Source organism: Aulonocara sp. 'chitande type north' Nkhata Bay, linkage group LG2 (assembly GCF_057382095.1).
Source record: "Aulonocara sp. 'chitande type north' Nkhata Bay isolate Kocher_YH1m ecotype deep benthic linkage group LG2, A_spYH_male_GT1.1, whole genome shotgun sequence".
NCBI lineage: Eukaryota > Metazoa > Chordata > Actinopteri > Cichliformes > Cichlidae > Aulonocara > Aulonocara sp. 'chitande type north' Nkhata Bay.
The window spans coordinates 35,473,266-35,488,285 of NC_141345.1; the positions used below are offsets into that span (position 1 = coordinate 35,473,266).

At 36.9% G+C, this 15,020-nt stretch overlaps 3 protein-coding genes across 3 annotated transcripts; 2 read left to right on the forward strand and 1 right to left on the reverse strand.

Annotated features, from left to right (window-relative positions):
* On the reverse strand, positions 1-2,328 carry LOC147338289 (uncharacterized). The gene is made up of 3 exons (XM_086264408.1): positions 2,202-2,328; positions 1,951-2,013; positions 1-1,599 (listed from the first exon to the last, which is right to left on the reverse strand). Exons 1-3 carry the CDS (start codon positions 2,301-2,303, stop codon positions 487-489), a joined length of 1,278 nt encoding a protein of 425 aa, XP_086120534.1. The 5' UTR covers positions 2,304-2,328; the 3' UTR covers positions 1-486.
* A 4,005-nt stretch (positions 2,329-6,333) lies between these two features.
* Positions 6,334-7,916, forward strand: LOC147338290 (uncharacterized). The gene is made up of 6 exons (XM_086309536.1): positions 6,334-6,394; positions 6,553-6,885; positions 6,994-7,332; positions 7,444-7,575; positions 7,668-7,696; positions 7,782-7,916. Exons 1-6 carry the CDS (start codon positions 6,334-6,336, stop codon positions 7,914-7,916), a joined length of 1,029 nt encoding a protein of 342 aa, XP_086165662.1.
* A 3,426-nt stretch (positions 7,917-11,342) lies between these two features.
* Positions 11,343-15,020, forward strand: LOC147338291 (uncharacterized). The gene is made up of 6 exons (XM_086260600.1): positions 11,343-11,475; positions 11,611-11,937; positions 12,238-12,579; positions 12,740-12,868; positions 12,956-12,999; positions 14,060-15,020. The coding sequence occupies exons 1-6, from the start codon at positions 11,343-11,345 to the stop codon at positions 14,168-14,170; spliced, it is 1,086 nt and encodes a 361-aa protein (XP_086116726.1). The 3' UTR covers positions 14,171-15,020.

The window sequence follows — 15,020 nt, forward strand, 5'->3', positions numbered from 1 at the left end:
TACAATAATTTTATTAAGCTTTTCTTTTTTAAACAAGGACACTTCAAAACAGTTTATGCACAGAGTATACTAAACATGCTTTGTAGAACAAGCCAGGATTACTTAGACATCTAACAGCAACATTTATTAAGACTATTGCAACTTTACAATGATTAAAACAATACTGTAGATAATCTTGTGAATTGATTTAAAGACTGACTGTTCCGTGTTGATAATTTTCACTGTTATACTGTATTACAGTGTGAATTTGATCTTTACTGCAATCTGAATAACTGGTTTTACCCATAAACTAAAAGTGGTTGTAGCCTTCTGAATAGCCTATGAGTCACTGTCAGTCATTAACTCTGAGTCCTTATGTGGCAGGAGGCATCACTGCTAGAGGGGAGGGGCTTCTGCAGTAGTACAAAAACTGCATTTGCTGTACAGCATTTAAGAATGCTAAGTGTCATCACTCTTTAGAACATCACTGGTATCCTGTGGTTGAGGTCACACATTTACAAGTTTGTTAAAAATATACTGCTGTGTTCGTTGAAACAATGTTTTACCATTATTGTTGTCTTCTTCAAAAGGGTGAATGCTTGTATATAGCTCTTGTAAATCGCTGTCATTTAATGGGACAAACCTACTTTCAGAGTTTGACAAGGAGGGTATGGAGACCTCTGCTGTAGAAAGTTCTGGGTTGTGACGATGAGACACATGAGTTCCGCAGGCAAAAAGCTGGATGGGAGTTCTATTACCTTCAGTGGAAACAGAGTGATTGTTATATCCAGCTTTGAATTCCTTCAAAGTGCGGTTGATTCGTGGTAGAAACACATAATGAAGGCAAAATAGGTCTGTTGCATTTTCTAAGTCTAGGATACCAAGTGATTCCAATTCAAAAAATATAGGTGCATAAATGCGGCTACAGTTGTTGTTTAAGTCTCGGTTGAAACGCTCAATCCTCTGGTTGTGCACAGAACTTCCCATTAAGACAGAGCTTTCACCCCTGCTTGCTCGCATGTCCTCCCAAATCTGAGCATTCTCTCCTCCGTGATCAGTCCTGATATGCAGGGGTCTGCCAAATTGTCCAACAGCTGCAGTAAAGAGGGCTTTCACAGTCTCAGCTCGATTATTGCTGGAGCACTGAAGAAACATCAACATCCTGCTGTATCCATCTATTGCACCATGAACAACAAACTTCCAGCGAATCAGTTTGTGATTTCCATCTATGTGCCATATGAAATTTGGATGAGGCACAGAATATACTCGCCGAGCAACTGCAGTTCTTCTCCTGGATAGAACACCAGCCGAGTCCACCCTCCGCAGTGACTTTCTTACGCACCATCTTTGAACCACTATGTTTTTGGAACGCAGATGACCCATCAGCATCACTTCTCCAACATTTGGATGTTCAGTTTTTATCTGGGACACTATCTGATCTAACTCATGGTCACTGATTACATTGAATTTTGACTCTGAGATATTATAGTCTTGCAGTAACTTATACAGAGTGGGCCTGGAGATGGAAAGGATAGATGCAGCTTCAGTAAAAGATGTTTTCAGGGAAAGAACATTTTCCAATTCCTCTTTGGAAATCTGAAGCCTTCCTTGGTAACCATCCTAGAACACGGCACAGAAAATCTCAATGAGCACAATTCTATAACAAAAGATGGGTAATTTGAGGCAATTGTACTGTGACAGATTAGCTAGAGTAATCTTTTATCAATAGTTTTAAAATATGAAAGTGAGCAATCAAAAGACACTTCACAGCAAAAACAGTAATAAAATATGACGTAAAACTTGTGAATGTTGTTGGTGGTGATGTGACACTGCTAGTAATGGACCCCTAAGAAGATGAAATGTATGTAGAATCAGAATCATTACTTTGACAGGATTTAATTTAAGGTGACATATTACACCAAAGAAAAAACAAAAATCAGTCAGCTAAATGATATGTGTAAGAAGGCCTACCGAGCAGTATGGTATCCCAGTGGAGACGGCAGGTCTACTTGGTCCAGGTGCATTGCTGGATTCCTAAGGAAACATTTACATCAAGAACGACTGTTACCTTCCTACCAAATAAATAAATAGAGTTGTATGATGTTCGATCTCTGTCTGCTGCCTACCAAATGAAATAATTGAGGACTAGCTAAGTAATTTAGCTTTGCTAGTTTTGCTAACACTGCTATCAACCCGTCCAAAATGCTATACAATAAACTTACCAAGTGCTGCGGCGTTTGTGAGGTCGCGGGTGCACTACCGCTGAATCGTTGGATGGCCGACAAAACGGCTCTTCCAATGTTTTCAGCTAAATCGCTGGACATGCTGGTAGGGAATAGTCGAAGCAGCTCATGGCAGTCAAAAGTGACCGTAAGAGGAGCGCAAACACAGAACCTGACCACGACCGGCACACTTTAGCGCGGGAGGTTTTCTTGAAGCTTTTATTTTGGTATTTCCGTTGACCCGTACAATAAATTTGCATATTAGCTAAATATTTAGTTTCCTGTAACATTTAGATTTAACATTTAACATTTAGATTTATATATAACATTTAGATTTAACATTTAACATTTAGATTTATATATAACATTTAGATTTAACATTTAACATTTAGATTTATATATAATATTTAGATTTAACATTTAACATTTAGATTTATATATAATATTTAGATTTAACATTTAACATTTAGATTTATATATAACATTTAGATTTAACATTTAACATTTACATTTAAATATAATATTTACATTTAACATTTACATTTAAATATAATATTTACATTTAACATTTAGCATTTAGATTTAACATTTAACATTTAGATTTAACATTTAGCATTTAGATTTAACATTTAAAATCCTGTTTTAAATATGAAAAGTTACAAATATTTTACTAAATGTTGTAAAAAATGACTTGAAAAAATATGTTTTTGTAAGATTTAGAGCTAAATGTGGAAAAATGTTGCTGTTAATGTCGGCATGTTTCAGTTTACAAACGGCGTCCCATAGACAACTGCTAACTTTATTTGCATTGTATACTGCTGTGGATACCATATTGCATGACTTTGACACGATATCTTACTCAGTTTGTATTTAGAGTTTTGGTTATATTAAACACGAATGCTTCCTGTTCTCTTCTCCTGTTGTTTAGGACATTAACACAACAAGACAAGAAAACAAACAAACAAACAAAGAAAAACAACCCAAAGAACCCCAACTCATATTTACCCTGAGAATTGTTAACAAATTGGTCACCTGTAATTAATGGATGATTAATTATCTCAGTGAAGCAATTGTTGCTGCCCATCGGTCTTGGGGAAGCCCCCACCCCAACTCAAAAAAATAGGAGTCCATTATTCACTAGTGAAAAAGAAAAGTCTTTCAAAACCTGAACACATTTAGATTAATTGCCAAGTATTTGAGAGAGTTTCTAATTTTCTCATGAATGGACACCCCGGCAAATTCAACCCAGGGTCAGGCTGTGCAATATTCAGAGAAACTACAAAAAAGGGGTTTTAAGAATTCATTACAGTAGTCTTATAAATGGACTGAATAGCCTTGACCTTCTCTGATGGCCAAACAGAAAGGTTAGTATTATCTAGAAGTATTAGGCTAGTGTTATGTTTTGTCTATATAATCCTCTGTTTTAAGATGTATTTGTACCAGTTATCCTGTACATAGAATGTTCTGATTGTGTTCTGTGACCATGGTGGGAAGACAACATGTTTCCTATAAATGATTCTATAATTGATGTTATTCTTTGTCAAATACCATGCAGACTGCTGTACTGTGTACTGTTCATCTCAGCAAACACAAAACTTCGGGAACAATGTTCTTTGAACAGAGAAGATCAAGCTGGAGATTTTTAGCCATAATAGACAGTGCCATGAGTTTGGTGATAAACAAACAGAACATATGAGCATTAACACCTCATAATAGCTATCAAGCACAGTGACGCATGGGTGATAATTTGGGCTTATTTTGTAGCCAGGACACCACTGTACAGGGAGTGCAGAATTATTAGGCAAGTTGTATTTTTGAGGAATAATGTTATTATTGAACAACAACCATGTTCTCAATGAACCCAAAAAAACTCATTAATATCAAAGCTGAATGTTTTTGGAAGTAGTTTTTAGTTTGTTTTTAGTTTTAACTATTTTAGGGGGATATCTGTGTGTTCAGGTGACTATTACTGTGCATAATTATTAGGCAACTTAACCAAAACCAAATATATACCCATTTCAATTATTTATTTTTACCAGTGAAACCAATATAACATCTCCACATTCACAAATATACATTTCTGACATTCAAAAACAAAACAAAAACAAATCAGCGACCAATATAGCCACCTTTCTTTGCAAGGACACTCAAAAGCCTGCCATCCATGGATTCTGTCAGTGTTTTGATCTGTTCACCATCAACATTGCGTGCAGCAGCAACCACAGCCTCCCAGACACTGTTCAGAGAGGTGTACTGTTTTCCCTCCTTGTAAATCTCACATTTGATGATGGACCACAGGTTCTCAATGGGGTTCAGATCAGGTGAACAAGGAGGCCATGTCATTAGTTTTTCTTCTTTTATACCCTTTCTTGCCAGCCACGCTGTGGAGTACTTGGACGCGTGTGAGCATTGTCCTGCATGAAAATCATGTTTTTCTTGAAGGATGCAGACTTCTTCCTGTACCACTGCTTGAAGAAGGTGTCTTCCAGAAACCGGCAGTAGGACTGGGAGTTGAGCTTGACTCCATCCTCAACCCGAAAAGGCCCCACAAGCTCATCTTTGATGATACCAGCCCAAACCAGTACTCCACCTCCACCTTGCTGGCGTCTGAGTCGGACTGGAGCTCTCTGCCCTTTACCAATCCAGCCACGGGCCCATCCATCTGGCCCATCAAGACTCACTCTCATTTCATCAGTCCATAAAACCTTAGAAAAACCAGTCTTGAGATATTTCTTGGCCCAGTCTTGACGTTTCAGCTTGTGTGTCTTGTTCAGTGGTGGTCGTCTTTCAGCCTTTCTTTCCTTGGCCATGTCTCTGAGTATTGCACACCTTGTGCTTTTGGGCACTCCAGTGATGTTGCAGCTCTGAAATATGGCCAAACTGGTGGCAAGTGGCATCTTGGCAGCTGCACGCTTGACTTTTCTCAGTTCATGGGCAGTTATTTTGCGCCTTGGTTTTTCCACACGCTTCTTGCGACCCTGTTGACTATTTTGAATGAAACGCCTGATTGTTCGATGATCACACTTCAGAAGCTTTGCAATTTTGAGACTGCTGCATCCCTCTGCAAGATATCTCACTATTTTTGACTTTTCTGAGCCTGTCAAGCCCTTCTTTTGACCCATTTTGCCAAAGGAAAGGACATTGCCTAATAATTATGCACACCTGATATAGGGTGTTGATGTCATTAGACCACACCCCTTCTCATTACAGAGATGCACATCACCTAATATGCTTAATTGGTAGTAGGCTTTCGAGCCTATACAGCTTGGAGTAAGACAACATGCATGAAGAGGATGATGTGGACAAAATACTCATTTGCCTAATAATTCTGCACTCCCTGTATATCAAAATAATCTAGAGTCTGATGTAAGCACATCTCTCAAACATCTAACTGCTTGACCAAAGCTGAATCATGTAACAACAAAAAGATCCTGCAACAGCAGATCTTCCACAGAATGGTTGAAAAAGAAAAGAGTCAAGATCTTATGATAGCTCATCAAAATTCAGACATCAAGAGAGCTTTACATAGTCAAAGAGTACAAACCTCAAACTAAACAACTGAAGCAGTATTGTAAAGAAAAGTGTGCCAACATTCTTCCACAGAGACATAATGGTGGTTTTAAAAGTTTTCAGATCCAGCTATTGAATCCTATTCTGCTTAAATTTAACCCAGTTTGTTGTACATAAATAATGAAATTGTGTGTCTGAGTTGTTAATCTCAGGGTCTATTGATAAATAATGTTTCAGAATAGTGAGTGAAACACATTACGATTGAAAGGGGGTGTACTTTCTCTTTCACATCACTGTAGATTTGTATTTGCCCCAGTCAGACAGACCTATTTAGTTTCAGCTGAAAACGTCAGACTTTCTAAACATATAATGAAAAGAATGTTTTATGTTTAATGTGTTTGAATTACACAACACAAAAGAAATGCTTCACACTAATCATGATTGGTTCTAGTTGTTGGTGTTGTTTCATGTGTTTATGTAGGAAATATAGTTGATATTTCCACTGTGGTAATATAGTGAATGAGAAAGCAAAGCAAGGCCAATCAGACTGATCTAAAATTGTTCCCTCCCACATTGCACGTCTATTTTAAAGCTGGTCATATCATCATATGCTCCAATGTAAATGTGTTTTAATAAGAAAATGATGGTCCTATTTTATTTACTGCTGTCAGCCAGAATGGGGGGTAAGTATGTATCAAAGACGTGTTGCAGTTATATTTAAAGTACCATGCATATGTTCTCACAGTAATTTAGCACGTGGCAGACAACAGTTTATCTTTCTTGTTTGTAATACTATTTGTTTACAAGTATCATAACTTTTTTTGTTTGTTTGTTTTTCCAGGTTGCTCAAATGATCACAATTTTGTGACAAAGACTGTTGATGTTGGACAAAATGTGACACTTTCGTGTATTCGCCAGTCAACACTTTTGCACCAGGAAACATTATTTTGGATCAGACTTGTTTCTGGAAACCAGTTTGAATTCTTGGGAGGAACATTCACCTTTGATTATGACGATGTTAACAATACGTCTCATATTACAGTAAAACAAGAACCTGGAACCTTTATTATGCAAATCAGTAAAACTAAACTAAGTGATACTGGTTTTTACTACTGCATAAAAGTCAGACAGCTTGCTATGACCTTTTTGGAGGGAACATTTCTGACCATCAAAGGTAAAAAAAAAAAAAGTCTATGTGCTTATGAGTCTAATTTTAAAATGTTCAATTCAATGGCATCTCAATAAAGTTCATTTATTTATTTATGTTAATCTTTTTCAAAAGGACCAGAACCTGATGTCATACAAATACGATCTTCTGATCGTATTCATTCAGGAGCCCAAGAGACTCTGCGGTGTTCAGTCCTCTCTAAGTATGAGAAGAAAACGTGTCCAGAAAATCCCAGTGTGTACTGGTTCAGAGCTGGATCAGAGAAATCCCATTCCATTTATGTTCATGGAAACAGTGGTGATGAATGTGGGAGTCCTGAAGCTCCCTCACAACGTAAATGTGTCTACAGCTTCTCAAGGAACGTCAGCTCCTCTGATCCTGGGCCTTACTACTGTGCTGTGGCCATATGTGGACAGATCATTTTTGGAAATGAATCAAAACTGGACATTAAAGGTAAATTTTACACTTCTGCACAACATACCCATGTGATCAATAAAATATATTTGTTTTAATTGATAATTTTACCAAAATAATCACAATTATTGGGTGATTATATTTTTACAGCACCTGACATGTGGAATTTGCAGACGGCCAACACAGCTCTCTTTTTGTTATGTGCTGCTTTGGTTACAAGTCTGATGGTTATAGGTTTCCTCATCTATACCATCAAGAAAAACTCTTGTGATTGTTGGAATGGTAATAGACATTATTTATTTATTTGTTTGTTTGTTTGTTTTGTAATCAGCCTACAGCATCTTTCATCTTAAACGTCTCTGTCTTCCAAACAGGCAGTGATGGTGATCAGCAAGGTCAGCAGGTAAAACTGAAAAAATTAAAATGTTTTAGCTACGTGTTTATAATTAACATTCCCATCTCATCATAAACTTCATCTATTTCCTCAGACAGAAGAGGACCTCATGGTTTATACTGTACCAGCTTTCAACAGGAGGAAAAATGGTAAAGTAGAGCGTAGGAATGAAAAAGTGACAGAGGGAGAAACAGTCTACAGTGATGTCAGTGTTTTAGCCATAAATTAACTATTTGTGTACTGAATAATGTATGCTCATTAGTACTATAGTTGTTCTGGAAAACTGGAATCTGTAGGACTTAACAGCATTGAGGCTTGATATCCCTTCTGAAGAATTTCTTTGTCATACTGAATACTATGCAGTTCCTCAAGTCTAACATCACACACATTTGTATTCTGTAGAAGTCCAGTTTTTGTGTGTGCTATTTTGTTTAAATGTGTTTGCTTGTTTGTTTGTTTTGGGGTTTTTTGGTTTGGGAAGAAGCTGTGATGCTCTTTGGTGGCTTCACATCCCTCTTTTGTCTAATGTTCGTTAATTACTAACACAATTATTAATAGTGTTAAATATTACTTAATGTGTGTTCCCTGCCTATGTGCCCTGTGAATTTCCCAACTATGGGACTAATAAAAGCTATTTTATATTATTAAAGTCAGCCCTCTGTTTGTACATATTATGTAACCCTCTGTTCCTCTTTGTGCAAGTGTCAGTTCATTCCTAATGTGCTGCTATGAGTTATTCTGCATGTTCTCCATTCATCCTGGTTCCTTGTTTTGTTTTGTCTGTTTCTCTTTGGACTCTGTTTAACTTTAGATTTATATTAGTTCTCATTTCTTTTTTTAAATACTCTGCAATGTGACTCTACATTTAGGTTTTTACTTCTTCCTCACAACTGTGGAAGACAGAATTGACATCGCTGTGAAATATGACTACTCAAAATGGGTGACATGTGGACATTTTTACGTTGCATCACATTATAAAGAACTGCATTGCTTTGAAGGCTTAGACATCTTTATATTAAAGCTTAGAAAACATGGGGTGTTATGTAACCATTTGTCTTAACAGAAAATAATGTTCATTTACTTTACAATTAAATTATTTTACTTACATGGTATTGGAAAAAACAAAAAATGAACTACCATCAAAGAAACACAGTAAGGCTACACTAGATTATATACTTTAACACAAAGTTAACTTCATGTGCCAGATTGTTGATGGTTGTTTCAGTTAAAATGAATTAAAATGATAATTGTAAAAAACAAAAAAACAAACTGCAGATGTGACAGCAAATGGCAATGTGTAATGTCAGGACCCGGAAACATTTTAATAGTTCTCTTAGTTTTTAATATGCAAGTATGTGAAGGTTGTGCAAGTCAAGCATGAGAACAGAGTCACGGCAGATGTGTGAGCAGTGACAGAGAAATAGTAGAAATGAGAAGTGCAAGGCATAAGTTGTGAAGGTGGATGAGTTCAAACACCTAGGGTCAATCTTCCAAAGCAATAGAGTGCACAACAGAGCTGAAGAACAGAGTGTAGGCAGGGTGGAGTGGGCGGAGGGAAGTGTCTGGGGTGATTTGTGGCATAATGATAGCAGCAGGGTGGAGTGGGTGGAGCTTACTTTTGAGTGGTTTGAAGGAGGACAAGCAGAGGTTTGACAGAAGAGGATGCCAGACAATCATGATATGCATGATAGTCGGATAGAAGTCACCAGTCCAATAAGAAATCCCGATCGGAGATAGAAATGTGTATTCTAATGGTTAAATTTGTGAAAGAGAAAAGCGAGAGAACGTGAAAGGTCAGAAACTAAAGATGGGCATATCCATTTTGACATTGCTTATTAGACAGTGTAATCCATTTTGAAGCATTAGTACTACAACCAAGAGAGAAGCCATTTTGACGCCATAGAAAACAATGTTAAGCAACAATTTTGCGATGCTACATGTTTTCTTCACACACATTTTGACATGAAGGTTTCTATATCAAGAACCAGAGTTAGTGCAGCTCAATGACTGATACACGGATATACAGAGGACTGTAGATAAAAGATGAATAATTACTTCAGTGGGTTGGGGATGGAATATTGAACTGTGGCAGAGGGAACACTTACATGAGAGGAGAATGGGGTGGATTAATGGGTATGCAGCACATTAGAACCAACCCCCGGGCCACGGACCGGTACTGATCTAGAAATTCAAAACTCATTAAGATTTGAACTATGGACACTGCTGCTTTGGGCATGCTCGTTAACTGCGTAAACACTTGGCTATACTCATTCATTTTTACAATATATTCGGTAAGTCTTGTTGTAATACCCAGTGTTTTGAAGTTGATGCAAGTGTGTTTAGGTCTCCAAACAGCTGTGTCTGCAAATTTTCCTCCCCCAGATAAGATTTGTGAAAAAAGTTATTTGTGTAAAATGTTATTATAACTTATAACATATTGTAACATTAAGCAACCTCTAATGATATGGAAAAATGTATTCCTGTGTTTTTGCTTTTACAGAAGTCAGAGAATGGAAATCCTGGTAGCCATGAAAAGCCAAGAACACTGCCTTTCCAAAATTGTAAAATGCTCTGTGTTTCATGTTTAGCTGTGTGACAGGCAGAATGTAGGACACAAATGCAGGACTCGAGACACAGAAGGATAAACTAAAGGACGTAGCTTTATTTTGCTGTACAAAACTCAACACTAAATACAAGAGAACTAAACCAGAAATTAGAGACATGAAACTCTAACTAGAAAACTAAAAAAAACCTCAACCAGCAACAGAAAACTAGGTATTTACCAGAAGCACGGAGGAAACTCACAGCAAGGCAACAACAGGCAGAGGGACACACCGAGAGATAACAAGGGAATGAGATACAGGAGGAGAGCACAGCTGGGAGTAAGGAGTAATCACACATAACGAGACGGGAAGGAAGAAAAACTGGAAACATTAACAAAGGATGCAAGACTGTCAAAGTAAAACAGGAAACCAAGACATTCACAAAGACACAGACTTGACACTGAGACACGGAGATGTGACTAAATGGAGAACTGGATGCATGACCCTGGAGCAGAGAGACAAGAGAAACAAAGTGAGAAACATGGAACACAGAAGAATGAGACAGAACTAAACACACACGATAGACTACACAGGGAGGCACAAATGAGAACAGATTAAATGAACAAGAAGTCACAACCAGAAATACAAATGATTAAAGCAGGAAGAACGAGGAAACTAAACAATAGTAAAATGCAAAAATAAGAAAACTGGAAACACTGAGTCATAGAACCAGCAAGGTGACACGATGGGAACCCAAGTCCCACTAAGTAGGTTTGGTTTCTAAAAACACCAAGTAGCTATTGTCTAAACTTCACAGTACTCAGTGAGTCAATACAAAAATATTCCAGATAAGACTCAAACCTCAGTCTTCTGAGTGAAAGTCAGGTGTGTTCATACAACTGCTCCTCTACATCCTATTGTAAACTTTTAAGACACTGCAGGGAAAGTTGAAGTAAAATTTTGTCTCTAACAAAAACTACAAAAGGCTTATGTTATATTTAAAAAAAGTGAGAAGCCGGATAAAGAAAAAGGCAATTTGCTCATCAAAGACCTGGATAAGACCCATGTGACAGGAACTGCACTTGAATATTTATTCTGTGATAACCAATCAGATGCATTTGACAGTGTGGTGTAAAAGGTCCATGTTACCCCCTACACTGACTGAAATTTCTACAAGGTCACTAAAAAGAGAGAATACCAACATGAATGCGTTGTGGGTCATACTGCTTCTTCTTCATCGAGGATGTAAGTGCTTTATTATTTTATTAACGTTATTTTCAACATATAAGTACGTTGGCTTTATCGTTCACTTTTACCTGGTGCTTTCCTGCATCATTGTGACTTAATGTTTTAGGTTTTGTATGTTTTCTTTCAAATTAGACACACTTATTCCAGTAACTACAGTTCAACTCGGTGAACCTGCAACTTTGCTGTGTGACCTGCCTGAGACCGTGTACAGCCGTAGAGTCGACTGGTACAAGCAGAGTCCTGGAGACTCTCTGCAAAGAATTTGGACAGTGAAGGACTCTGCAGAACCTGCCTTTGCACCTGAGTTCAAAAACTCAAAATGGGATGTTAATTATGACAAGAATCTGGCCAACCTGACCATTTTGAGGACAAGACAAGAGGACGAGGGAATCTATCACTGTGGATTCACAGCGTGGCTCCAAGATACCAAATGGACTGCGACATATTTGTTAGTAAAAGGTAATAATGTGATTCTTCTATAACATTTTGCTTCAGCAACTAAAACTTTATCACATAAATACTAAAGATAATAATTTATCAATGAGCATGTTTAGAAAAAAAAATCACTAAACTTTCAATTTAAATATTTTCAAATATTATTAAATTTACCTTTAAGATACATTTGATTTGGGGTTTTTTTATGTTTCCAGTGATCCTTAAGTGAAATATATCTTTTAAGTAACACATGTTGAAACTATTGTTCTATTTTTCTTTCAGTATTCTTTATAATCACATTTGTTAATATATTTATTTTGACAGGAAACACCCAGAGAACATCGACCTATTCTGTTGTTCAAAAGAAAATAGCCCCTCCAGGAGGCTCAGTCACTCTTCATTGTTCACTCCTCTCTAATTTTGATAACAAGACATGTTCCGGAGGTCTCAGTATGTTCTGGTTTAGACAAGGATCAAATCCATCTCATCCTAGCATCATCTACACTGATGGAAACAGACATCATAAATGTGGGAGTAACTCTGCGACTCAGCAGAGTTGTGTTTATCAGTTCAATAAAAGTATTAGCTCCTCAGAAGAAGGGACTTACTATTGTGCTGTGGCCACATGTGGGAAGATATTGTTTGGAAAAGGAACTAAACTTCAAGGTACTGGTTTCATTTATCTGTTTCTTAGAATATCAGAAAAATAAGTGCCTTTTGTTTCACGTTCATAGTGATTTCATAGAAGGTAAAATTTAAAAAAGGTAATTTTGTAATTTATATTGTCCTTAAATTTATTTTTGTTGTTTTTTTACCTTTAATTTAGTTCCTGGGTGCAGCGTGTGGTCACAGAGTGCCACTACAGTTATTTTTCTGCTATGTCCCATCTTGGTTCTGATTGTTGTTGCTTTCCTCGCTTACGCAATCAAGAAAACCAACAGTGATTATTGCAAAGGTAATCAAAGTTCATAGCTGTCTGTGAAGTTAACAAAATGGATGAATGTTACATTTCTAATAATTATTTATATGTTCTATATTCAAGCTACTATCCTGGAGAAAAACTCTGGTGATTTCAAAAGACAACAGGTAAAGTAAATAATGGTACATCGGTCATGTTGTGTTTATTTTGTGTTAAACAATTTTTCATTAGGACTCACAAAAGCTGAGCTAATATGCCTTGAATTCATATTCTAAAAAACATAATTTGTGCATTACTTTGACAATAAGCAATAATCAGATGAAACATTACAGACTGCTTTGGGCCAAAGTTACCATGGACATTTGCTGTGAAACAATTCAAATTTTTTATACAGTCACAGAAGATAACACTTGCTGTGTTCCCTGTCAAAACTCTAACGGAAATATTTTATTTTTGTATGGAGGAAATTTCCCCCAAACTGCACTTGCGTCTGACAGATGAGTGGATGGCGCTCGACACACTCCAATTATCTTTGTAAATCTGTCTCCCTTCCAAGTTGGTCAAATTTACCACTATTGTTTTGATGGACTCTGTTCAAAGCAGAATTTGACATCACCAATCCAGGATATGGCATATTTTTAGGTCCTGCGGTCATCCTGATGACCTTTTCAGCTGAAGGCCCAATTTAATTCTCAGGTGTTGATACGTTTCCATTCTTTGACTTAAATGCGATGGCCTCATCATGGCCTTCCTCTTCATCACTGAATTGCTCCTCATCTGTCATTTCTTGTTCTGGATTATATTCCATGACATCTTCAGCTTCTGACACTTGCTCCTTTAATCCATCCTTACTGCCAGTGTCGTGGCCTCTTTCCTAATCACCTGTCTAGTAATCAAATACGTAATAAAGAGCCGCCCTCAGGGTATATTGACCTGGCATGATGCTGTCACACAGTGACCTGTGAGCATTAAATACCCAACCTATGAGAAAAAGTTAGATACTACTGAAACAATGTTTGTGCTCATATGTGCATGCATTATACATATGGATCAGTGCGTATGTATGTTCATCTTACAAAGGGGGGTGTAACTGAATGCTTGATCATTTTTGACCAGGAACACCAAGAGTGTACAAATGTTGAATAAAGCGTAAAAAAGTGTTTAGTGTGTGTGCATTACTAGTTTTTCTGGTTTTGATGTTTCTAATATTTTTTTTTATTTTTCCAGGAAAAGGACACATCAGTGTTTTCTGCTGTCATCTTTACTGTGATACAAGATAAAAAGAACATAAAGGCCGTGAAGAGGCAGCAGATTCCCATGAATTTTGGACCGGATTAGATCTGTTTCCCATGCTTACCCCCATAACACTGAGGATGTTTCCTTAGAGCCAATGGACTTTAATTTTATTTTTTTTTTGTATTTCATTTTTTTTTGTTCTGTTCCTGTTAATAATAACATGTTCAGTCAATCACCAGTAAGCTTATTGCATCATCATTAACTATCTCCAAAATAACCTTAATTTAAAAAACAAAACAAAACAGGGGTCCCAAGCGTCTGTTAAAGGACTACTGCTCTGGCCTTTTTCTGCCTATACAGAGGATTGATGATGCTAATCTGACAGAAAACCTGCAGTGTCCACAGTCTGCTAGTGACTCTCCTCTCTTTTTTTTCTTTGATTCTTTTACTTTTGTTGTGGAGCAACTAAAAGCTGCATAGTTCATAGCCTGAAATGACATATATGTTTGAATTTATATCATTAATAGCAGGCAGAGTGAGTTCAGTGCAAGTGTGTAGAATTATACTCTTCTTTAATGACATAGTCTTACTTGAGTATAAGATTAAAAAAAAATTCTTGGCATTGTAGTTTTGTTTCAACTTATAGCTTAGTGCTACTTTTGTTCTGGCCAGAGCGTGGAGTTTTGTGTTTGTAATTTAGCCTTGGTCAGTTTGCTTATTATTCACTTCTGTTAACCTTAATGGTATAAATCTATTGTAAATATTAATTATAAATAAATTCATTGTTTGTAAAGTTATCTTCTTCTTTGCTTAGCAGCACAATAAAAAATGTAGCCAAAACCACAAAGGTAGGTCTGTTTGATAGAGCACTGATACTGGTGTGAATTGTCGCTGAGACGGTGTTAAATTTTTTGCTGCTTAGAAAAGAAAACAAGCAAATAAACAAGCAAAA